General features: G+C 46.4%; 1 protein-coding gene across 1 annotated transcript in view; it reads right to left on the reverse strand.

Annotated features, from left to right (window-relative positions):
- LOC148523472 (phospholipid-transporting ATPase ID-like) overlaps nucleotides 1–23943 on the reverse strand; it is a gene marked incomplete at its 5' end in the record, with an annotated part of 59881 nt that overhangs the window by 19517 nt on the left and 16421 nt on the right. The window contains 9 exons of the mRNA XM_088473209.1: nucleotides 4127–4350; nucleotides 4518–4701; nucleotides 5459–5612; nucleotides 6835–6940; nucleotides 13286–13397; nucleotides 15023–15187; nucleotides 15532–15647; nucleotides 15760–15948; nucleotides 23599–23764. Coding sequence (XP_088329335.1) covers nucleotides 4127–4350; nucleotides 4518–4701; nucleotides 5459–5612; nucleotides 6835–6940; nucleotides 13286–13397; nucleotides 15023–15187; nucleotides 15532–15647; nucleotides 15760–15948; nucleotides 23599–23764 — 1416 coding nt within the window. The remainder of the gene's footprint in view (nucleotides 1–4126; nucleotides 4351–4517; nucleotides 4702–5458; nucleotides 5613–6834; nucleotides 6941–13285; nucleotides 13398–15022; nucleotides 15188–15531; nucleotides 15648–15759; nucleotides 15949–23598; nucleotides 23765–23943) is intronic.

The raw sequence follows: 23943 nt of genomic DNA on the forward strand, positions 1-23943 counted from the left end.
ATAATAAGGCAGTACTAGTGTAATATAAGGTGTATGCAGTAATACGCAGTGTATAATAATAAGGCAGTACTAGTGTAATATAAGGTGTATGCAGTAATACGCAGTGTATAATAATAAGGCAGTAGTAGTGTAACATAACGTGTATGCAGTAATACACAGTGTATAATAATAAGGCAGTACTAGTGTAATATAAGGTGTATGCAGTAATACGCAGTGTATAATAATAAGGCAGTACTAGTGTAACATAAGGTGTATGCAGTAATACGCAGTGTATAATAATAAGGCAGTACTAGTGTAACATAAGGTGTATGCAGTAATACGCAGTGTATAATAATAACGCAGTAATACGCAGTGTATAATAATAAGGCAGTAGTAGTGTAACATAAGGTGTATGCAGTAATACGCAGTGTATAATAATAAGGCAGTACTAGTGTAACATAAGGTGCGTGCAGTAATACGCAGTGTATAATAATAAGGCAGTACTAGTGTAACATAAGGTGTATGCAGTAATACGCAGTGTATAATAATAAGGCAGTAGTAGTGTAACATAAGGTGTATGCAGTAATACACAGTGTATAATAATAAGGCAGTACTAGTGTAACATTAGGTGTATGCAGTAATACGCAGTGTATAATAATAAGGCAGTACTAGTGTAACATAAGGTGTATGCAGTAATACACAGTGTATAATAATAAGGCAGTAATACGCAGTGTATAATAATAAGGCAGTACTAGTGTAACATAAGGTGTATGCAGTAATACACAGTGTATAATAATAAGGCAGTACTAGTGTAACATAAGGTGTGTGCAGTAATACGCAGTGTATAATAATAAGGCAGTAGTAGTGTAACATAAGGTGTATGCAGTAATACGCAGTGTATAATAATAAGGCAGTACTAGTGTAACATAAGGTGTGTGCAATAATACGCAGTGTATAATAATAAGGCAGTAGTAGTGTAACATAAGGTGTATGCAGTAATACGTAGTGTATAATAATAAGGCAGTAATACGCAGTGTATAATAATAAGGCAGTACTAGTGTAACATAAGGTGCGTGCAGTAATACACAGTGTTTAATAATAAGGCAGTACTAGTGTAACATAAGGTGTGTGCAGTAATATGCCGTGTATAATAATAAGGCAGTACTAGTGTAACATAAGGTGTGTGCAGTAATACGCAGTGTATAATAATAAGGCAGTACTAGTGTAACATAAGGTGTGTGCAGTAATACGCAGTGTATAATAATAAGGCAGTACTGGTGTAACATAAGGTGTGTGCAGTAATACGCAGTGTATAATAATAAGGCAGTACTACTGTAACATAAGGTGTGTGCAGTAATACGCAGTGTATAATAATAAGGCAGCACTAGTGTAATATAAGGTGTATGCAGTAATACGCAGTGTATAATAATAAGGCAGTAGTAGTGTAACATAAGGTGTATGCAGTATTACGCAGTGTATAATAATAAGGCAGTAATAGTGTAACATAAGGTGTATGCAGTAATACGCAGTGTATAATAATAAGGCAGTACTAGTGTAACATAAGGTGTATGCAGTAATACGCAGTGTATAATAATAAGGCAGTACTAGTGTAATATAAGGTGTATGCAGTAATACGCAGTGTATAATAATAAGGCAGTAGTAGTGTAACATAAGGTGTATGCAGTAATACGCAGTGTATAATAAGGCAGTACTAGTGTAACATAAGGTGTATGCAGTAATACGCAGTGTATAATAATAATGCAGTAATACGCAGTGTATAATAATAAGGCAGTACTAGTGTAACATAAGGTGTATGCAGTAATACGCAGTGTATAATAATAAGGCAGTACTAGTGTAATATAAGGTGTATGCAGTAATACGCAGTGTATAATAATAATGCAGTACTAGTGTAACATAAGGTGTATGCAGTAATACGCAGTGTATAATAATAAGGCAGTACTAGTGTAACATAAGGTGTATGCAGTAATACGCAGTGTATAATAATAACGCAGTAATACGCAGTGTATAATAATAAGGCAGTAGTAGTGTAACATAAGGTGTATGCAGTAATACGCAGTGTATAATAATAAGGCAGTACTAGTGTAACATAAGGTGCGTGCAGTAATACGCAGTGTATAATAATAAGGCAGTACTAGTGTAACATGAGGTGTATGCAGTAATACGCAGTGTATAATAATAAGGCAGTAGTAGTGTAACATAAGGTGTATGCAGTAATACACAGTGTATAATAATAAGGCAGTACTAGTGTAACATTAGGTGTATGCAGTAATACGCAGTGTATAATAATAAGGCAGTACTAGTGTAACATAAGGTGTATGCAGTAATACACAGTGTATAATAATAAGGCAGTAATACGCAGTGTATAATAATAAGGCAGTACTAGTGTAACATAAGGTGTATGCAGTAATACACAGTGTATAATAATAAGGCAGTACTAGTGTAACATAAGGTGTGTGCAGTAATACGCAGTGTATAATAATAAGGCAGTAGTAGTGTAACATAAGGTGTATGCAGTAATACGCAGTGTATAATAATAAGGCAGTACTAGTGTAACATAAGGTGTGTGCAATAATACGCAGTGTATAATAATAAGGCAGTAGTAGTGTAACATAAGGTGTATGCAGTAATACGTAGTGTATAATAATAAGGCAGTAATACGCAGTGTATAATAATAAGGCAGTACTAGTGTAACATAAGGTGCGTGCAGTAATACACAGTGTTTAATAATAAGGCAGTACTAGTGTAACATAAGGTGTGTGCAGTAATATGCCGTGTATAATAATAAGGCAGTACTAGTGTAACATAAGGTGTATGCAGTAATACACAGTGTATAATAATAAGGCAGTACTAGTGTAACATAAGGTGTGTGCAGTTATATGCAGTGTATAATAATAAGGCAGTACTAGTGTAATATAAGGTGTGTGCAGTAATACTCAGTGTATAATAATAAGGCAGTAATACGCAGTGTATAATAATAAGGCAGTACTAGTGTAACATAAGGTGCATGCAGTAATACTCAGTGTATAATAATAAGGCAGTAATAAGCAGTGTATAATAATAAGGCAGTACTAGTGTAATATAAGGTGTATGCAGTAATATGCAGTGTATAATAATAAGGCAGTACTAGTGTAACATAAGGTGTGTGCAGTAATACGCAGTGTATAATAATAAGGCAGTACTATTGTAACATAAGGTGTATGCAGTAATACGCAGTGTATAATAATAAGGCAGTACTAGTGTAACATAAGGTGTGTGCAGTAATACGCAGTGTATAATAATAAGGCAGTACTAGTGTAACATAAGGTGCGTGCAGTAATACGCAGTGTATAAAAAGGCAGTGCTAGTGTAACATAAAGTGCGTGCAGTAATATGCCGTGTATAATAATAAGGCAGTACTAGTGTAATATAAGGTGTGTGCAGTAATACTCAGTGTATAATAATAAGGCAGTAATACGCAGTGTATAATAATAAGGCAGTACTAGTGTAACATAAGGTGTATGCAGTAATACATAGTGTATAATAATAAGGCGGTACTAGTGTAACATAAGGTGTGTGCAGTAATACGCAGTGTATAATAATGAGGCAGTAATACGCAGTGTATAATAAGGCAGTAATACGCAGTGTATAATAATAAGAAAGTATTACGCAGTGTATAATAATGAGGCAGTACTATGCAGTGTATAATAATGAGGCAGTAATACGCAGTGTATAATAATAAGGCAGTAATACGCAGTGTATAATAATAAGGCAGTAATACACAGTGTGTAATAATAATGCAGTAATACGCAGTGTATAGTAATAAGGTAGTAATACGTAGTGTATAATAATAAGGCAGGAATATGCAATGTATAATACAGTAATACGCAGTGTATAATAATAAGGCAGTAATACGCAGTGTATAATAATAAGGCAGTAATACGCAGTGTATAATAATGAGGCAGTAATACTCAGTGTATAATAAAAAGGCAGTAATACGCAGTGTATAATAATAAGGCAGTAATACGCAGTGTATAATAATAAGGCAGTAATACTCAGTGTATAATAATACGGCAGTAATACGCAGTGTATAATAATAAGGCAGTAATACGCAGTGCACGATAATAAGGGATGAGTAACGGGGCCTCACCTGAGCTGAGAAGCCGCAGAAGAAGCCATACCAGAAATGAACCAGAGTGAAGGCGAAGTTCTTGTAGAAAAAGTAGCGCAGAAACTGGCACATGCGAATGTAGGACCAGCGGCCGTGTACCAGGAGGAGGCGCTGCAGGTAGCGAAATTGGGCGAAGGAGAAGTCGCTGGACAGGACCGCCTGCATGCCCTCCTGCCCGCTGATCCCTACGCCAATGTGGGCAGCTGAGGAGACATAAGCATCAAACATGTAAATTCCCGCTCCTAAAACCGTCCAATGGGAGTAGCCGTTATAAGTTTTACATAACCAGTCGTGGGAATCCTCTTCCCTCCCATTCATTCCCTTCCCTGGCAGTCACTGTGAGGTGCACTCTGTGCTAGGGGGCACATACTTTTGATCATACTGACGTCATTAGCGCCGTCTCCTATCGCTAGGGTAACCGCCTTCTTGTACTTCTTCACAAGCTGGACCACCTGCGCCTTCTGGAGAGGGGTGACGCGGCAGCAGATCACCGCCTGGCACATGCACGCCGTCCTCAGCAGCTCCACCTCCATGTTATCCTGCAGAGCGTAGGCCTGAGGGGAGCAAACACCGGACAATGGGATGGCTGAGGGGGAAATAGCTCCTACTCCTATAAGTAATCATGTGTTACACACAGAGCCTCGTTGTCTGTGGGATCAGGAATATGACCTGGCTGGTGTAATAGATCTCAATGGAAGAACAATTAATGGCTTTACCAAACAATACCCTCCAAACATGTATATGAATAATAATAATACTAAGAATGATATAATAATGATATTATTATTATTATTATTATTATTATTATTAACAACAATAAAATATGGAGAACAAAACACTAGGGGGTATATTTACTAAATAACAGGTTTTTAGAAGTGATGTTGCCCATAGCAACCAATCGGATTGTACTTACCATTTATCTACCACTTTCTAGAAGATAAAAGCTAGAATCTGATTGGTTGCTATGGGCAACATCTCCACTTCTAAAACCCCGTAAGATTGTAAATATACCCCCTGCATTGTCCAACATCTCAGATCAGTAGGTTTATCTCCCTCCTGGACTGAACATCCCGCTACACCGGCCTAATCCTGGGACACCGTGGATGAGATGTACCAAAGCTTGGAGGGAAATAAAGTGCCAACTAATCAGCTCCTAAGTGTCATGTTTCAAACACAGCCTGTAAAGTGAGTTAGGAGCTGATTGGTTGGTACTTTATCTCTCTCCAAGCTTTGATACATCTCCCCCCTTGTCTGGCATATATGGAAGGTCTGATGGCACGGCATCGGCCACCTATATACGTCTCCACGCACCAGGCTGTGACCATTGATGATGATACCATAAGAGTCATCACCCTGCTGCTCGTCGTCCGGAATCACTTGGGACTTCTTAAAACGTTTCTTTAGGTGTATTTCCACTTCACAGCTGTCCAGGAACGAATCAGGGTTCATCTTCCTCCGGGCCCACCTGTGGGAAACCAAACAGCGATCAACGGGGCGACGGGTGCGTTATCGTCTGATCATAGGGTTGTGCCGTAGAGCGAGTTTGAATAGATTATTTATATACGTGGGGCAGATAGAATAACTGCTGTAATGTATAACCCACCCTCCATGTACATAATGGCAGGAACGAGATTGAGATGTGAACCAGAATGAGACAAGAGGGACATTCCAAAGTCACATTGGTCCTGTGACTGTGGTTGCCGTGGCAATTAGCTAGCAGTAAATCGTTATTAGCAACTGAAGAAAAGAGAAAAGGTAAAAGGATAAATCGATGTTTTCTCACACATAGCCAGTGATTTGTGTGAGCAAATAAAATGCATGTCATTCCTCCGCGGGATTGCAGCTTTAGGCGGCTGTAGCCTACATAATAAAAGAGGATTTACTGTTCTTCTCTTTGGAGCAATAACGGTGCAGGAATAATTCCCTATACGCTGGTCACCATCCTCAGGATTCATGCAAACCCAAATACCGATTAAAAAAAACTCTCTGTATTCAACAGAATCACAAGCTGAATGTACCAGTTATCCTTTTCCTAATCTGTATAGTTAATTGTTATTTTATCTATATTACAATATATATTACATAATACAGAATACAGTACACCCGCAATAGATAATATAATATATATATAATAGATTCTAGTTATTGACCATAGGTCAGCATGTACTATCGTGTTTCATCCGCCCTCCCCCACTCCCTGGTCACACCAAGCGTTTTACCTGAGCTCATCCAGAACCTCACACCACGCGTTTTACCTCAGCTCATCCAGAACCTCATACCACACGTTTTACCTCAGCTCATCCAGAACCTCACACCACGCATTTTACCTCAGCTCATCCAGAACCTCACACCACGCATTTTACCTCAGCTCATCCAGAACCTCACACCACGCGTTTTAACTCAGCTCATCCAGAACCTCACACCACGCGTTTTACCTCAGCTCATCCAGAACCTCATAACACGCGTTTTACCTCAGCTCACCCAGAACCTCACACCATGCGTTTTACCTCAGCTCATCCAGAACCTCACACCACGCGTTTTACCTCAGCTCATCCAGAACCTCATACCACACGTTTTACCTCAGCTCATCCAGAACCTCACACCACGCATTTTACCTCAGCTCATCCAGAACCTCACACCACGCGTTTTAACTCAGCTCATCCAGAACCTCACACCACGCATTTTACCTCAGCTCATCCAGAACCTCTTCTGAACTGCAGCCTTTAATGATGAAAACTTCCTTCATCTCATCCTGCAGCATGTTACACGAGTAGCCGATGTTCTCTGCCGTTTCTGGGGAAGAGGAGAATGACCACAGCTTATCACTGTGTGCAGCTAACATTGCCATACTACAGGACCCAAGCCATGCACAAATCAGAGTTACAGGGAGCAAGACGTGGTCGAAGGCGCTCATTCAGACCCGCCCACTAGATGCATTCGCTCACACCCTGTGTATGCAAATCCAACGCACACGCAGAAAGGCAGACGACCGCACGGCAAGGCATTAGCACGCCCACTATGTCCTGGCGTGCGATCAGTATGTGCATGCAAACACCCACCTGCCATTCATAAGACGCCCACTTGCGCACGTCATCTCCTGCAAGTGCATGAAATCATTGGTATATCGAGCACCATCGGATGTGATCGCAGCGCTTGAGGTTGACTATACCCTGCGGCAAGTACTGCGATCACGTCAGTGTGAAATTCAACCAAGTGACGTGTACTATGACGCTGCGTTTTAATTATGCACGCCTCTGAAATGGCGTTGAGACACTTGGGCATCCATGCGTTTGCACCTCCACTCCCCCGTTTTTATGGTCAGCCCCTGTCACCACCCACAGATGGCTTCTCCTGTCACTCACTCTGCTGGGCCGTCTATGCTCAGCGAGCGATTGCTTCCCGAGCGTTCACCCTGGTTCACGCACGTGCATTGCGATGCATGCACAGATTGCAACTGTCGGCCAGCTACAAGCGATCGCATCCTAGCGTCTGAATCAGCACCTAAGTGAGATATGTGATGGAAATCATATAATAAAAGGCAGAAGACTGTTGTTTTATGTACAATGCTGCAGGGAAAATTACCTGTAATCTTAAGGGCAAGAAGCTGTGTGTATGCACTTCATGTCATGAGAGTTAGAGAGAGAGAGGAGTGTCACATCATGTCACTGCCCCTGTCACATGCAGCCCTGTCCTCACTGACACATCACTCATCTCCTGATATACTCTGTGCTGCTGGGGACCCTGCTCCTCCCACTATATAACTCTCAGTCAGTGTACTTCCTGCTGCCTCGATTCCCCTCCTCACATCATGTCACTGCCCCTGTCACATGCAGCCCTGTCCTCACTGACACATCACTCATCTCCTGATATACTCTGTGCTGCTGGGGACCCTGCTCCTACCACTATATAATGCCCAGTCTGTGGCTTCCTGCTGCCTCCATTCCCCTCCTCACATCATGTCACTGCCCCTGTCACATGCAGCCCTGTCCTCACTAACACATCACTCATCTCCTGATATACTCTGTGCTGCTGGGGACCCTGCTCCTCCCACTATATTACTCTCAGTCTGTGTCTTCCTGCTGCCTCCATTCCCCTCCTCACATCATGTCACTGCCCCTGTCACATGCAGCCCTGTCCTCACTAACACATCACTCATCTCCTGATATACTCTGTGCTGCTGGGGACCCTGCTCCTACCACTATATAACGCTCAGTCTGTGGCTTCCTGATGCCTCCATTCCCCTCCTCACATTATGTCACTGCCCCTATCACATGCAGCCCTGTCCTCACTGACACATCACTCATCTCCTGATATACTCTGTGCTGCTGGGGGACCCTGCTCCTCCCACTATATAACTCTCAGTCTGTGGCTTCCTGCTGCCTCCATTCCCCTCCTCACATCATGTCACTGCCCCTGTCACATGCAGCCCTGTCCTCACTGACACATCACTCATCTCCTGATATACTCTGTGCTGCTGGGGACCCTGCTCCTACCACTATATAATGCCCAGTCTGTGGCTTCCTGCTGCCTCCATTCCCCTCCTCACATTATGTCACTGCCCCTGTCACATGCAGCCCTGTCCTCACTGACACATCACTCATCTCCTGATATACTCTGTGCTGCTGGGACCCTGCTCCTCTCACTATATAACTCTCAGTCTGTGGCTTCCTGTTGCCTCCATTCCCCTCCTCACATCATGTCACTGCCCCTGTCACATGCAGCCCTGTCATCACTAACACATCACTCATCTCCTGATATACTCTGTGCTGCTGGGGGACCCTGCTCCTCCCACTATATAACTCTCAGTCTGTGACTTCCTGCTGCCTCCATTCCCCTCCTCACATCATGTCACTGCCCCTGTCACATGCAGCCCTGTCATCACTAACACATCACTCACTCTGTGCTGCTGGGGGACCCTGCTCCTCCCACTATATAACTCAGTCTGTGGCTTCCTGCTGCCTCCATTCCCCTCCTCACGTCATGTCAATGCCCCTGTCACATGCAGCCCTGCCCTCACTAATACATCACTCACCTCCTGATATACTCTGTGCTGCTGGGGACCCTGCTCCTCCCACTATATAACTCTCAGTCAGTGTACTTCCTGCTGCCTCGATTCCCCTCCTCACATCATGTCACTGCCCCTGTCACATGCAGCCCTGTCCTCACTGACACATCACTCATCTCCTGATATACTCTGTGCTGCTGGGGACCCTGCTCCTACCACTATATAATGCCCAGTCTGTGGCTTCCTGCTGCCTCCATTCCCCTCCTCACATCATGTCACTGCCCCTGTCACATGCAGCCCTGTCCTCACTAACACATCACTCATCTCCTGATATACTCTGTGCTGCTGGGGACCCTGCTCCTCCCACTATATTACTCTCAGTCTGTGTCTTCCTGCTGCCTCCATTCCCCTCCTCACATCATGTCACTGCCCCTGTCACATGCAGCCCTGTCCTCACTAACACATCACTCATCTCCTGATATACTCTGTGCTGCTGGGGACCCTGCTCCTACCACTATATAACGCTCAGTCTGTGGCTTCCTGATGCCTCCATTCCCCTCCTCACATTATGTCACTGCCCCTATCACATGCAGCCCTGTCCTCACTGACACATCACTCATCTCCTGATATACTCTGTGCTGCTGGGGGACCCTGCTCCTCCCACTATATAACTCTCAGTCTGTGGCTTCCTGCTGCCTCCATTCCCCTCCTCACATCATGTCACTGCCCCTGTCACATGCAGCCCTGTCCTCACTGACACATCACTCATCTCCTGATATACTCTGTGCTGCTGGGGACCCTGCTCCTACCACTATATAATGCCCAGTCTGTGGCTTCCTGCTGCCTCCATTCCCCTCCTCACATTATGTCACTGCCCCTGTCACATGCAGCCCTGTCCTCACTGACACATCACTCATCTCCTGATATACTCTGTGCTGCTGGGACCCTGCTCCTCTCACTATATAACTCTCAGTCTGTGGCTTCCTGTTGCCTCCATTCCCCTCCTCACATCATGTCACTGCCCCTGTCACATGCAGCCCTGTCATCACTAACACATCACTCATCTCCTGATATACTCTGTGCTGCTGGGGGACCCTGCTCCTCCCACTATATAACTCTCAGTCTGTGACTTCCTGCTGCCTCCATTCCCCTCCTCACATCATGTCACTGCCCCTGTCACATGCAGCCCTGTCATCACTAACACATCACTCACTCTGTGCTGCTGGGGGACCCTGCTCCTCCCACTATATAACTCTCAGTCTGTGGCTTCCTGCTGCCTCCATTCCCCTCCTCACGTCATGTCAATGCCCCTGTCACATGCAGCCCTGCCCTCACTAATACATCACTCACCTCCTGATATACTCTGTGCTGCTGGGAGACCCAGCTCCTCCCACTATATAACTCTCAGTCTGTGACTTCCTGCTGCCTCCATTCCCCTCCTCACATCATGTCACTGCCCCTGTCACATGCAGCCCTGTCATCACTAACACATCACTCATCTCCTGATATACTCTGTGCTGCTGGGGGACCCTGCTCCTCCCACTATATAACTCTCAGGCTGTGGCTTCCTGCTGCCTCCATTCCCCTCCTCACGTCATGTCAATGCCCCTGTCACATGCAGCCCTGCCCTCACTAATACATCACTCACCTCCTGATATACTCTGTGCTGCTGGGAGACCCTGTTCCTCCCACTATATAACTCTCAGTCTGTGGCTTGGTACATCTCCCCCATAATCTCACAGTGACATAATTTCTCCTTTAAGAGCAGCACAGACATTTCCTGACATAACTGTTAGCAGACTGCTAAAATCTTTGGGGACGATTTATTGAAGCTTGGAGAGAAATAAAGTGGATGGAGATAAAGTACCAACCAATCAGCTCCTGTCACTTTCCAGGCTGCTGGGGGAGATGTATCATTAGCCCTGTATCTCCCATTATTTGGCAGGACCGGTTTCATCCATTCAGACCGGCTATGGCAGAATGTGTACATATCTAGCTTGTGAAGAGGGAGAGTGTTACATGACCCGTTTGCCGAGTGTTACATGACCTGTTTGCTGAGTGCACTCTCCTCCTTATTTTGGCTTCTGAGTGGAGCTTGCAGTGAATCTGCTCCTGCACGGTCATAAATCCCCGCCGGCGCCCACGCCATTAGTGAATAAACAAATAGGGTTTTTTTTTGTAAGCACGGTCCCGGGGTGTAATTTCGGCAGCCAGGGACAGAGCTGTGGTGCGGTAAGAACAGCTGCAGCTGTGGAAATGTATAGTTGAAGTTGTCGGTACGGTCAGTGCCAATGGTCGTTCATACATTTGCCTGCACATCGGCGCACTATATTGAATATAGGAGCACCAATAATGACGGGGGAGCATAGTTTTGATAAATCTCCCCCTTATGTTACAGCAAGACTGAAAGAGAATAACTGACATGTCATGCTTTACTGCTTCAGCTTTTACCAATGACTTGGCAATAGGTACTGTATAGGCTTCCTCATGTCCCTTACTGTCACTTCTCCTTTACAATGTGCTCTGTACAGAGATGCAGGAAAGAGGGGCACTATGGAAAATGTCACATCAAAAATCCACCCTCCTACCACTGTGTAACCACCCTCCTACCACTCTGTAACCATCCTCCTACCACTTTGTAACCACGCTCCTACCACTCTGTAGCCACCCTCCTACCACTGTGTAACCACGCTCCTACCACTTTGTAACCACTCTCCTACCACTGTGTAACCACCCTCCTACCACTGTGTAACCACCCTCCTACCACTGTGTAACCACCCTCCTACCACTCTGTAACCACCGTCCTACCACTTTGTAACCACCCTCCTACCACTGTGTAACCACCCTACTTCCACTTTGTAACCACCCTCCTACCACTTTGTAACCACCCTAATACCACTTTGTAACCACTCTCCTACCACTTTGTAGCCACCCTCCTACCACTTTGTAGCCACCCTCCTACCACTTTGTAACCACCCACCTACCACTTTGTAACCACCCTCCTACCACTGTGTAACCACCCTACTACCACTTTGTAACCACCCTCCTACCACTTTGTAACCACTCTCCTACCACTTTGTACCCACCCTCCTACCACTTTGTAACCACCCTCCTACCACTTTGTAGCCACCCTCCTACCACTTTGTAACCACCCTCCTACCACTTTGTAACCATTCTCCTACCACAGGGATAGGGAACCTCAGGCCCGGGAGCAGTATAAAACCCGCGGAATCATTTGGTTTGGCCCTCTGAGCTTTTTTCTGCTAGCCTCATCTGGATAGCAGGGAGCCTATAATGGCACCATGCAGCCAGAATCTATGCAGCAGTGCTACCTGGAGCGTCCTTAGGACGTTTCAGACGGTCACACTGCTGCCCTTACCGTAGCATCCTCAGGATGCTCCGGGCATTGCTGTAATCACCGGCGATTGTGGCCCCGCCCACGTAGTCATCACACGGAGGGGGCGTGGCATGTACCAGGCCCACGAATGAAGTTATATATAACCAAATAGCCCTCGGCAGAAAAAAGGTTCCCCACCCCTGTACTATCACCTTGTAGCCACTCTCCTACCACTTTATGAGCCCATTCAATTTATATTTGTAGCCAAAAACATGAAATAAAAAAGGTAGAGACCCCATTTTGCAGAGGGAGATGATTGTGCACCCTTCACACAGCCAGCAACACCCCAAAAATGTGTCCTCTCCATCTAGATATCTAAATTCAAGTATTTTGTTTAGTAAAATGACTATTTATCCAGCCCCACAGGCCAGTAGCAGTGATCCCCCCCAACTGCTGCCATAGGACCATGTAAATGCCGCCATCTTGCCTGGTTACCCTGTGGCAGGAATATACTTACGTGTCTGCTTTGGGCCTCATCATGGACAATTTCCATTTAGGAGAAAGAATGATGCAAATAGATAAAAGGAACGGAGAATGTTGTTACCTGTATGCCCCATATATAAACATCTTCATATTTCAGATTGATATATATATATATATATATATATATATATATATATATACATACATACATACATACATACATACACACAGTAAATACTGATAGTATACAGGTGGTAGGGACCACGTCTAATACAGGTCACTGTGTATGTGCCAATCATGCTGACTCCGGTACCTTGTTTGTCTCCTGTGAGGACCCAAATCTTAATGTTGGCTTTGGAGAGGGTCTCGATGGTCTGGGGAACACCGTCTTGGAGTTTGTCCTCTATAGCAGATGCTCCGATCAGCTGTGATGGGGAAACATGAGAGAGGCAGATAGAGAGAGGAGAGAGAGAGAGAGGAGAGAGAGGGGGAAAGAGACAGTCCGAGGAGAGAGAGAGAGGAGAGAGAGGGGGAAAGAGACAGTCCGAGGAGAGAGAGAGAGAGAGAGAGAGAGAGAGAGAGACAGAGAGAGGGACAAAGAGACAGTGTGAGGAGAGAGAGAGAGAGAGAGAGAGAGAGAGGAGGGAAGAGACAGTGGGAGGAGAGAGAGAGGGAAAGAGACAGCGCAAGGAGAGAGGAGGGAAGAGACAGTGGGAGGAGAGAGAGAGGGAAAGAGACAGCGTGAGGAGAGAGAGAGAGGAGGGAAGAGACAGTGCGAGGAGAGAGAGAGAGAGAGAGAGAGGAGAGAGAGGGGGGAAAGAGACAGTCCGAGGAGAGAGAGAGGAGAGAGGGGAGGAAAGAGTGCGAGGAGAGAGAGAGAGGAGGGAAGAGACAGTGCGAGGAGAGAGGAGAGAGAGGGGGAAAGAGAGTGCGAGGAGAGAGAGGGGGAAAGAGAGTGCGAGGAGAGAGAGGGGGAAGAGACAGTGCGAGGCGAGGAGAGAGAGTGTGAGAGGAGAGAGAGGGGGAAAGAGACAGTGCGAGGAGAGAGAGAGTGCAAGGAGAGAAAGGGGAAAAGAGACAGTGCGAGGAAAGAGGGAGAGAATGAGAGGAGAGAGAGGGGGAAAGAGACATTGGGAGGAGAGAGAGGGAGAGAGAGAGTGTGAGAGGAGAGAGGGGGAAAGAGACAGTGTGAGGAGAGAAAGAGTGAGAGGAGAGAGAGCCAGACAGACAGAGGCATAGAGGAAAAAGAGAGGAAGAGGGGAAGAGAGAGAGAGAGGAGAGAGAGTGGTAGGAAGAGCGAGACAGAAAGGGGAGAAAGGAGGAGTGAGAGAAGGAGAAAGAGACGCGGAGAGAGAAAGAATGAGAGAGGAGAGAGAGGGAGAAGACAGAAAAGAGAGAGAGTGAGAGGGAAGGAGGGAGGGAGAGAGACAGAAATGAGAGAGTGAGAGGAGAGAGCGAGAGAGAGAGAGACAAAGAGGGGAGGGAAAAAATGAGCGAGACAGAGGGAGAGGAGAGAAAGAGAGGAAACAGAACGAGAGAGAAGAAAGGAAAGAGAGAGAGCAAGAAAGAGGGGAGACAGAGGAAAGAGAGAGAGGATCATGTAATGAGAGTCACTAGCTCGATGGTTTATCCCGTGGGATTAGCGGAATTAATGCAGATTAGAAGAATCAGGGACAGCTCTCAGTCTGCGGACGCTCTCACCTCTGTGCGTATATCCTATCTACCATTACAGCTAACACAACGGTTAGTTTTTATACAAGAAGACGGAATAAATATAATACAGGAATATTACTGTGAGATGAATAGACAGCTAATGGCGCACACCAATACCAGGCTCTAGGTGGGGATAATAATACCAGATACTGGCAGCACTATAACAAGGGCTGCACTCGTCATATTCCCTAATGTCCAGGTTATTTATGGACAAAATGCCACCAAAATATAATCTGTGGGAAAATCTTCCCTCCCTAAATAAAAGTCACAATAATTACAGCGGCCAATAAAATCATGTATACGCATGTGATTGTGGGGGCAGGGGGCGGATATAAACCTTCAGGTCTCTCTCAATCTCCTCGTATAATGCCGCCAGCTGCCCCTCGCGGTTCTCCAGGGACGTACTGGCCTCGTGGTGCCGTTTCTTCCAGTTGGTGAAGTAGTCCTTGTCTAAGTCCTTATACGCTAGGACCAGCGTGCGCAGACCCTCGCCAGCAAACTCCTGCAACGCAGCCAGAAGGGGAGACAGTTGTTATAACAAAGTATTACTATGGATACTGCTCATGTACTTTCTGGAATATGGTGTCACCTAGCGCAATATAAGTTTCATGTCGTTGTGGGAGTGGGTTTTCGGTTTGACAAATATATGTGATGTCATTGTGGGAGGGCCTACGATGTGTCACATTTAGCTCCATATACATGTGACATCATTGTGGGAGTGGCTTGGTTAATCAGGTTTTATACTAAGCTATATATATATATATATATATATATATATATATATACACACGCTACATCTAACTGGCTGTAACGTCGCTGGTGTCACGCAGACAGCTCAGAACTTACATTCAGGTGGTCAGTCGTCACTTCCTTTAAATTCGCACTGGACCGATCCAGCAATTCGTACACAATGGTGTCGGCCCCCTTACAGTACAGGGTCAGACGCCCCTCTGGGCTCCTCACTGTCACCAGGAGAAATGAGAATTGGTAATACGTGTTAATGCATACACACTATCAACCAGTCACGACAATAGGACTGCACCGCGATGACCCCATAATGACCCCACGCCTCACCAATCACAGACATCCTCTTGCGCTCATTGTTGAAGTCCAATATGGCCAGTAAATCGTAAACCTTGGTAATCCCCATCTCCACCACCGTGATGGTCTCTGGTGTGCGAGAGCGGAAGACAAAGCCAAAGTTTCTGGCGGCGGTCACCAGGGCCCCCTCATCCGGGGACTGGGCCTGATAAACCAGTTCGCCTGGGATGGGAGAAGGCAGAGATGTCAGTAGGGGGCTTGCTCACCTTTGCGGCGAGGGTCTGTTGCTTGCGGTGGATGGATTACTTTGCGGCGCTGTGACAGGATTCGTACATGCTGGCCTTCAAACTAATCACGTACGCGTATGTGACTAACTATTATTAATAAATTAGACCAATATATTTAGTTTTTATTACTCCAGATAATGTTCTCCTTAAGTTTTACTATTGCAGCGAGACATCGCCAGCAAATACTACAACTTTCCTGGACTGCAAACCCTCCCTAAATCACAACTATTCCTAGTAGTAACTACCCATAGTACTAGTAACCCAGCTGTAACTACCCCTAGTACTAGTAACTATCCCCAGCAGTGACTGTCTACCCCTAGTAGTAACTAGCCCCAGCAGTGACTTCCTCTAGTAGTAACTAGCCCAGTAACTAGCCCCAGCAGTGACTTCCTCTAGTAGTAACTAGCCCCAGCAGTGACTTCCTCTAGTAGTAACTAGCCCCAGCAGTGACTGTCTACCCCTAGTAGTAACTAGCCCCAGCAGTGATTTCCTCTAGTAGTAACTAGCCCCAGCAGTGACTGCCTCTAGTAGTAACTAGCCCCAGCAGTGACTGTCTACCCCTAGTAGTAACTAGCCCCAGCAGTGACTGCCTCTAGTAGTAACTAGCCCCAGCAGTGACTGTCTACCCCTAGTAGTAACTAGCCCCAGCAGTGACTTCCTCTAGTAGTAACTAGCCCCAGCAGTGACTTCCTCTAGTAGTAACTAGCCCCAGCAGTGACTGTCTACCCCTAGTAGTAACTAGCCCCAGCAGTGATTTCCTCTAGTAGTAACTAGCCCCAGCAGTGACTGTCTACCCCTAGTAGTAACTAGCCCCAGCAGTGACTTCCTCTAGTAGTAACTAGCCCCAGCAGTGACTGTCTACCCCTAGTAGTAACTAGCCCCAGCAGTGATTTCCTCTAGTAGTAACTAGCCCCAGCAGTGACTGTCTACCCCTAGTAGTAACTAGCCCCAGCAGTGACTTCCTCTAGTAGTAACTAGCCCCAGCAGTGACTGTCTACCCCTAGTAGTAACTAGCCCCAGCAGTGACTTCCTCTAGTAGTAACTAGCCCCAGCAGTGACTTCCTCTAGTAGTAACTAGCCCCAGCAGTGACTTCCTCTAGTAGTAACTAGCCCCAGCAGTGACTGTCTACCCCTAGTAGTAACTAGCCCCAGCAGTGATTTCCTCTAGTAGTAACTAGCCCCAGCAGTGACTGTCTACCCCTAGCAGTAACTAGCCCCAGCAGTGACTTCCTCTAGTAGTAACTAGCCCCAGCAGTGACTGTCTACCCCTAGTAGTAACTAGCCCCAGCAGTGACTTCCTCTAGTAGTAACTAGCCCTAGCAGTGACTACCCCTAGTAGTAACTAGCCCCAGCAGTGACTTCCTCTAGTAGTAACTAGCCCCAGCAGTGACTGCTCCTAGTAGTAACTAGCCCCAGCAGTGACTACCCCTAGTAGTAACTAGCCCCAGTAGTGACTGCCCCTAGTAATAACTAGCCCCAGCAGTGACTGCCCCTAGTAGCATCTAGCCCCAGCAGTGACTACCCCTAGTAGTAACTAGCCCCAGCAGTGACTACCCCTAGTAGTAACTAGCCCCAGTAGTGACTGCCCCTAGTAATAACTAGCCCCAGCAGTGACTGCCCCTAGTAGTATCTAGCCACAGCAGTGACTACCCCTAGTAGTAACTAGCCCCAGCAGTGACTGTCCCTAGTAGTATCTAGCCCCAGCAGTGACTACCCCTAGTAGTAACTAGCCCCAGTAGTGACTGCCACTAGTAATAATAACTAGCCCCAGCAGTGACTGCCCCTAGTAGTAACTAGCCCCAGCAGTGACTGTCCCTAGTAGTATCTAGCCCCAGCAGTGACTACCCCCAGTAGTGACTAGCCCCAGCAGTGACTGCCCCTAGTAGTAACTAGCCCCAGCAGTGACTGTCCCTAGTAGTAACTAGCCCCAGCAGTGACTGCCCCTAGTAGTAACTAGCTCCAGCAGTGACTACCCCTAGTAGTAACTAGCCCCAGCAGTGACTGCCCCTAGTAGTAACTAGCCCCAGCAGTGACTGTCCCTAGTAGTAACTAGCCCCAGCAGTGACTGCCCCTAGTAGTAACTAGCCCCAGCAGTGACTACCCCCAGTAGTGACTAGCCCCAGCAGTGACTGCCCCTAGTAGTAACTAGCTCCAGCAGTGACTACCCCTAGTAGTAACTAGCCCCAGCAGTGACTGCCCCTAGTAGTAACTAGCCCCAGCAGTGACTGTCCCTAGTAGTAACTATCCCCAGCAGTGACTGCCCCTAGTAGTAATTAGCCCCAGCAGTGACTGCCCCTAGTAGTAACTAGCCCCAGCAGTGACTGCCCCTCGTAGTAACTAGCCCCAGCAGTGACTGCCCCTAGTAGTAACTAGCCCCAGCAGTGACTGCCCCTCGTAGTAACTAGCCCCAGCAGTGATTGCCCCTCGTAGTAACTAGCCCCAGCAGTGACTACCCCTAGTAGTAACTAGCCCCAGCAGTCTGCCCCTAGTAGTATCTAGCCCCAGCAGTGACTACCCCTAGTAGTAACTAGCCCCAGCAGTGACTGTCCCTAGTAGTATCTAGCCCCAGCAGTGACTACCCCTAGTAGTAACTAGCTCCAGTAGTGACTGCCACTAGTAATAACTAGCCCTAGCAGTGACTACCCCTAGTAGTAACTAGCCCCAGCAGTGACTTCCTCTAGTAGTAACTAGCCCCAGCAGTGACTGCTCCTAGTAGTAACTAGCCCCAGCAGTGACTACCCCTAGTAGTAACTAGCCCCAGTAGTGACTGCCCCTAGTAATAACTAGCCCCAGCAGTGACTGCCCCTAGTAGCATCTAGCCCCAGCAGTGACTACCCCTAGTAGTAACTAGCCCCAGCAGTGACTACCCCTAGTAGTAACTAGCCCCAGTAGTGACTGCCCCTAGTAATAACTAGCCCCAGCAGTGACTGCCCCTAGTAGTATCTAGCCACAGCAGTGACTACCCCTAGTAGTAACTAGCCCCAGCAGTGACTGTCCCTAGTAGTATCTAGCCCCAGCAGTGACTACCCCTAGTAGTAACTAGCCCCAGTAGTGACTGCCACTAGTAATAATAACTAGCCCCAGCAGTGACTGCCCCTAGTAGTAACTAGCCCCAGCAGTGACTGTCCCTAGTAGTATCTAGCCCCAGCAGTGACTACCCCCAGTAGTGACTAGCCCCAGCAGTGACTGCCCCTAGTAGTAACTAGCCCCAGCAGTGACTGTCCCTAGTAGTAACTAGCCCCAGCAGTGACTGCCCCTAGTAGTAACTAGCTCCAGCAGTGACTACCCCTAGTAGTAACTAGCCCCAGCAGTGACTGCCCCTAGTAGTAACTAGCCCCAGCAGTGACTGTCCCTAGTAGTAACTAGCCCCAGCAGTGACTGCCCCTAGTAGTAACTAGCCCCAGCAGTGACTACCCCCAGTAGTGACTAGCCCCAGCAGTGACTGCCCCTAGTAGTAACTAGCTCCAGCAGTGACTACCCCTAGTAGTAACTAGCCCCAGCAGTGACTGCCCCTAGTAGTAACTAGCCCCAGCAGTGACTGCCCCTAGTAGTAACTAGCCCCAGCAGTGACTGCCCCTCGTAGTAACTAGCCCCAGCAGTGACTGCCCCTAGTAGTAACTAGCCCCAGCAGTGACTGCCCCTCGTAGTAACTAGCCCCAGCAGTGATTGCCCCTCGTAGTAACTAGCCCCAGCAGTGACTACCCCTAGTAGTAACTAGCCCCAGCAGTCTGCCCCTAGTAGTATCTAGCCCCAGCAGTGACTACCCCTAGTAGTAACTAGCCCCAGCAGTGACTGTCCCTAGTAGTATCTAGCCCCAGCAGTGACTACCCCTAGTAGTAACTAGCCCCAGCAGTGACTGCCCCTAGTAGTAACTAGCCCCAGCAGTGACTGCCCCTAGTAGTAACTAGCCCCAGCAGTGACTGCCCCTCGTAGTAACTAGCCCCAGCAGTGACTGCCCCTAGTAGTAACTAGCCCCAGCAGTGACTGCCCCTCGTAGTAACTAGCCCCAGCAGTGATTGCCCCTCGTAGTAACTAGCCCCAGCAGTGACTACCCCTAGTAGTAACTAGCCCCAGCAGTCTGCCCCTAGTAGTATCTAGCCCCAGCAGTGACTACCCCTAGTAGTAACTAGCCCCAGCAGTGACTGTCCCTAGTAGTATCTAGCCCCAGCAGTGACTACCCCTAGTAGTAACTAGCTCCAGTAGTGACTGCCACTAGTAATAACTAGCCCCAGCAGTGACTGCCCCTAGTAGTAACTAGCCCCAGCAGTGACTGCCCCTAGTAGTGTCTAGCCCCAGGAGTGACTACCCCTAGTAGTAACTAGCCATAGCAGTGACTTCCTCTAGTAGTAACTGGCCCTAGCAGTGACTACCCCTAGTAGTAACTAGCCCAAGCAGTGACTTCCTCTAGTAGTAACTATCCCCAGCAGTGACTGTCTACCCCTAGTAGTAACTAGCCCCAGCAGTGACTTCCTCTAGTAGTAACTAGCCCCAGCAGTGACTGTCCCTAGTAGTATCTAGCCCCAGCAGTGACTACCCCTAGTAGTAACTAGCTCCAGTAGTGACTGCCACTAGTAATAACTAGCCCCAGCAGTGACTGCCCCTAGTAGTAACTAGCCCCAGCAGTGACTGCCCCTAGTAGTGTCTAGCCCCAGGAGTGACTACCCCTAGTAGTAACTAGCCATAGCAGTGACTGTCCCTAGTAGTAACTAGCCCCAGTAGTGACTGCCACTAGTAATAACTAGCCCCAGCAGTGACTGCCCCTAGTAGTAACTAGCCCCAGCAGTGACTGCCCCTAGTAGTAACCAGCCCCAGCAGTGACTGCCCCTAGTAGTAACTATCCCCAGCAGTGACTGCCCCTCGTAGTAACTAGCCCCAGCAGTGACTGCCCCTCGTAGTAACTAGCCCCAGCAGTGACTGCCCCTAGTAGTAACTAGCCCCAGCAGTGACTGCCCCTAGTAGAAAATATACAGTCAGGTGCATAAATATTGGGACATTGACAGAATTTTCATATTTTGGCCTTTATTCACCACCACAATGGCTTTGAAATGAAACAAACAAGATGTGCTTTAACTGTAGGCTTTCAGATTTAATTTGAGGGTAATTACATCCAAATCAGGTGAACGGTGTAGGAATTACAACGGTTTCTATATGTGCCTCCCACTTTTTAAGGGGCTAAAAGTAATGGGACTATCAACTCAAAAGGTATTTCATAGACAGATGTGGGCTATTACCTCGTTATTTCATTATCAATTAAGCAGGTAAAAGGGCTGGAGTTGATTCTAGGTGTGACATTTGCATTTGGAATCAGTTGCTGTCGACTCTCAATATGAGATCCAAAGAGCTGTCACTATCAGTGAAGCAAGCCATCATTAGGCTGAAAAATCAAAACAAACCCATCAGAGATCGCAAAAACATTAGGTGTGGCCAAATCAACTGTTTGGAACATTCTTAAAAAGAAAGAACGCATCGGAGAGCTCAGCAACACCAAAAGTCCCGGAAGACCACGGAAAACAACTGTGGTGGATGACAGAAGAATTATTTCCCTGGTGAAGAAAAACCCCATCACAACAGTTGGCCACATCAAGAACACTTTCCAGGAGGTAGGTGTATATGTGTCAAAGTCAATAATCAAGAGAAGACTTCACAAGAGTGAATATAGAGGGTTCACCACAAGATGTAAACCATTGGTGAGCCACAAAAACAGGAAGACCAGATTAGAGTTTGCCAAATAACATCTAAAAAATTACAATTCTGGAACAACATCCTATGGACAGATGAGACAAAGATCAACTTGTACCAGAGTGATGGGGAGAGAAGAGTATGGAGAAGGAAAGGAACTGCTCATGATCCAAAACATACCACCTCATCAGTGAAGCATGGTGGTGGTAGTGTCATGGCGTGGGCATGTATGGCTGCCAATGGAACTGGTTCCCTTGTATTTATTGATGATGTGACTGCTGACAAAAGCAGCAGAATGAATTCTGAAGTGTTTCAGGCAATATTATATGCTCATATTCAGTCAAATGCTTCAGAACTGATTGGACGGCGCTTCACAGTGCAGATGGACAATGACCCGAAGCATACTGCAAAAGCAACCAAAGAGTTTTTAAGGTTAAAAAGTGGAATGTTATGCAGTGTCCGAGTCAATTCCATGACCTGAATCCGATTGAGCATGCATTTCACTTGATGAAGACAAAACTGAAGGGAAAATGCCCCAAGAACAAGCAGGAGCTGAAGACAGTAGAGGCCTGGCAGAGCATCACCAGGGATGAAACCCAGCGTCTGGTGATGTCTATGCGTTCCAGATTTCAGGCTGTAATTGCCTGCAAAGGATTTGCAACAAAGTATTAAAAAGTGAAAGTTAGATTTAGGATTGTTTAGTTTGTCCCATTACTTTTGGCCCCTTAAAAAGTGGGAGGCACATATAGAAACCGTTGTAATTCCTACACCGTACACCTGATTTGGATGTAATTACCCTCAAATTAAATCTGAAAGTCTGCAGGTAAAGCACATCTTGTTTGTTTCATTTCAAAGCCATTGTGGTGGTGAATAGAGGACAAAATATGAAAATTCTGTCAATGTCCCAATATTTATGCACCTGACTGTAAATATCCTCTACCACAAAGAGAAAAACAACAATAGAAAACACACAATAATAAATGCTAGATGGAGCGGTTGGTTCTTTCCTGGTGTAAGTGTCTATAGTCCCATAGCTTTACTTATTCTGATCCGACAAAAATAAATAAATTAAAAATGTCTAAAAATACAGGTTCGTCTGTATCAAAAATATCACGAAAACACTGTAAAAAAAAACGAAACAACCAAGTCTGGGAATTATTTTTTTGCCAACAAATGTTGGTATCCATTCTGTCAAAAATACTGGAAATAATTGTCATGGGGAGAAATATATGCCCCAGGTTTTTAGCTTCTGTCTGGTAGAGAAAAGCTGGTTAGCAGCCTTGATTGCCAGATCACCTGTGAGAGGCTGATAAAGGGTATGTCAGTCTCTGTAGTCAGTCTCTCACTGCCTGGGGAATAGGTCAGAGGCCTGTTGGGAGACACTGTGACTACTGAATATCAATGCTGTGCTAAAGACTTCTGTTTCTGTGAGAGTGACAATAGGTCCCACCACTTTGAGGGAAATATATTGTTTAGTTAGAGCCGGATAGGCCAGGATTTACTCTACTCTATGTTTTATTCTTGTGCTGCTAATATAACTAGCTGCGGATACTTGTACCAATGCCCTGGACTGATGTACTACTACTTGGCTGCTGCATGAAAAGTGTAACCGTTTACCCCATGAGACGGCGGCACCCTTACCCTGATCTTGCCACACCATGTGATCTTGCCTATGCCTGGGATAGTACAAATTACAGGGCTGTAAACCAATATTTAAATGCTATGTTGTGTAAACCTCCCATCCATAGTGGAGAAAGCCATGGCATGAAAATGTTGGTTACAATGACTAATTTGAGGAGCTATTAGAGCACATTGAACAAGACAGACATGACAATTAGCCAGAAGCCTAGACCTCGAGGAGTACGCCCCACATCCCATGGATGAGTGATGCCTCCTTGAACCTCACCTTCCTTCTTCTCCTCCATCATTGCCGTGTGGCACAGCGCCAGCAGCCGGAAGAACTCTTGAGTGGCCTTGTCTTCCATTTTCACCGACTCCACCAAACGGTGATCATGGAAAGCAAACTTGGGATCTGCCAGTGGGTTGAAGGAAAAATCTACCTTTTCCGTGTACTGGGAACGAGAGAGAAGATGTTTTACTGAGGTCTCACGGCCTAAGTCTCCTATTCAAGTCTGTCCTGTGTACCTCTAAGGAAGGAGAGGTGCCTGAATTACATCAGGGAGATCCATGTGCCATGGGGTGTCATGGCGGGTGTTACAGATGTAAACATAAAGGAGAGATGTATCAAGAC

The sequence above is a fragment of the Taudactylus pleione genome, unplaced genomic scaffold, assembly GCF_031769625.1.
Source record: "Taudactylus pleione unplaced genomic scaffold, aTauple2 ptg000131l, whole genome shotgun sequence".
Taxonomy (NCBI): domain Eukaryota; kingdom Metazoa; phylum Chordata; class Amphibia; order Anura; family Myobatrachidae; genus Taudactylus; species Taudactylus pleione.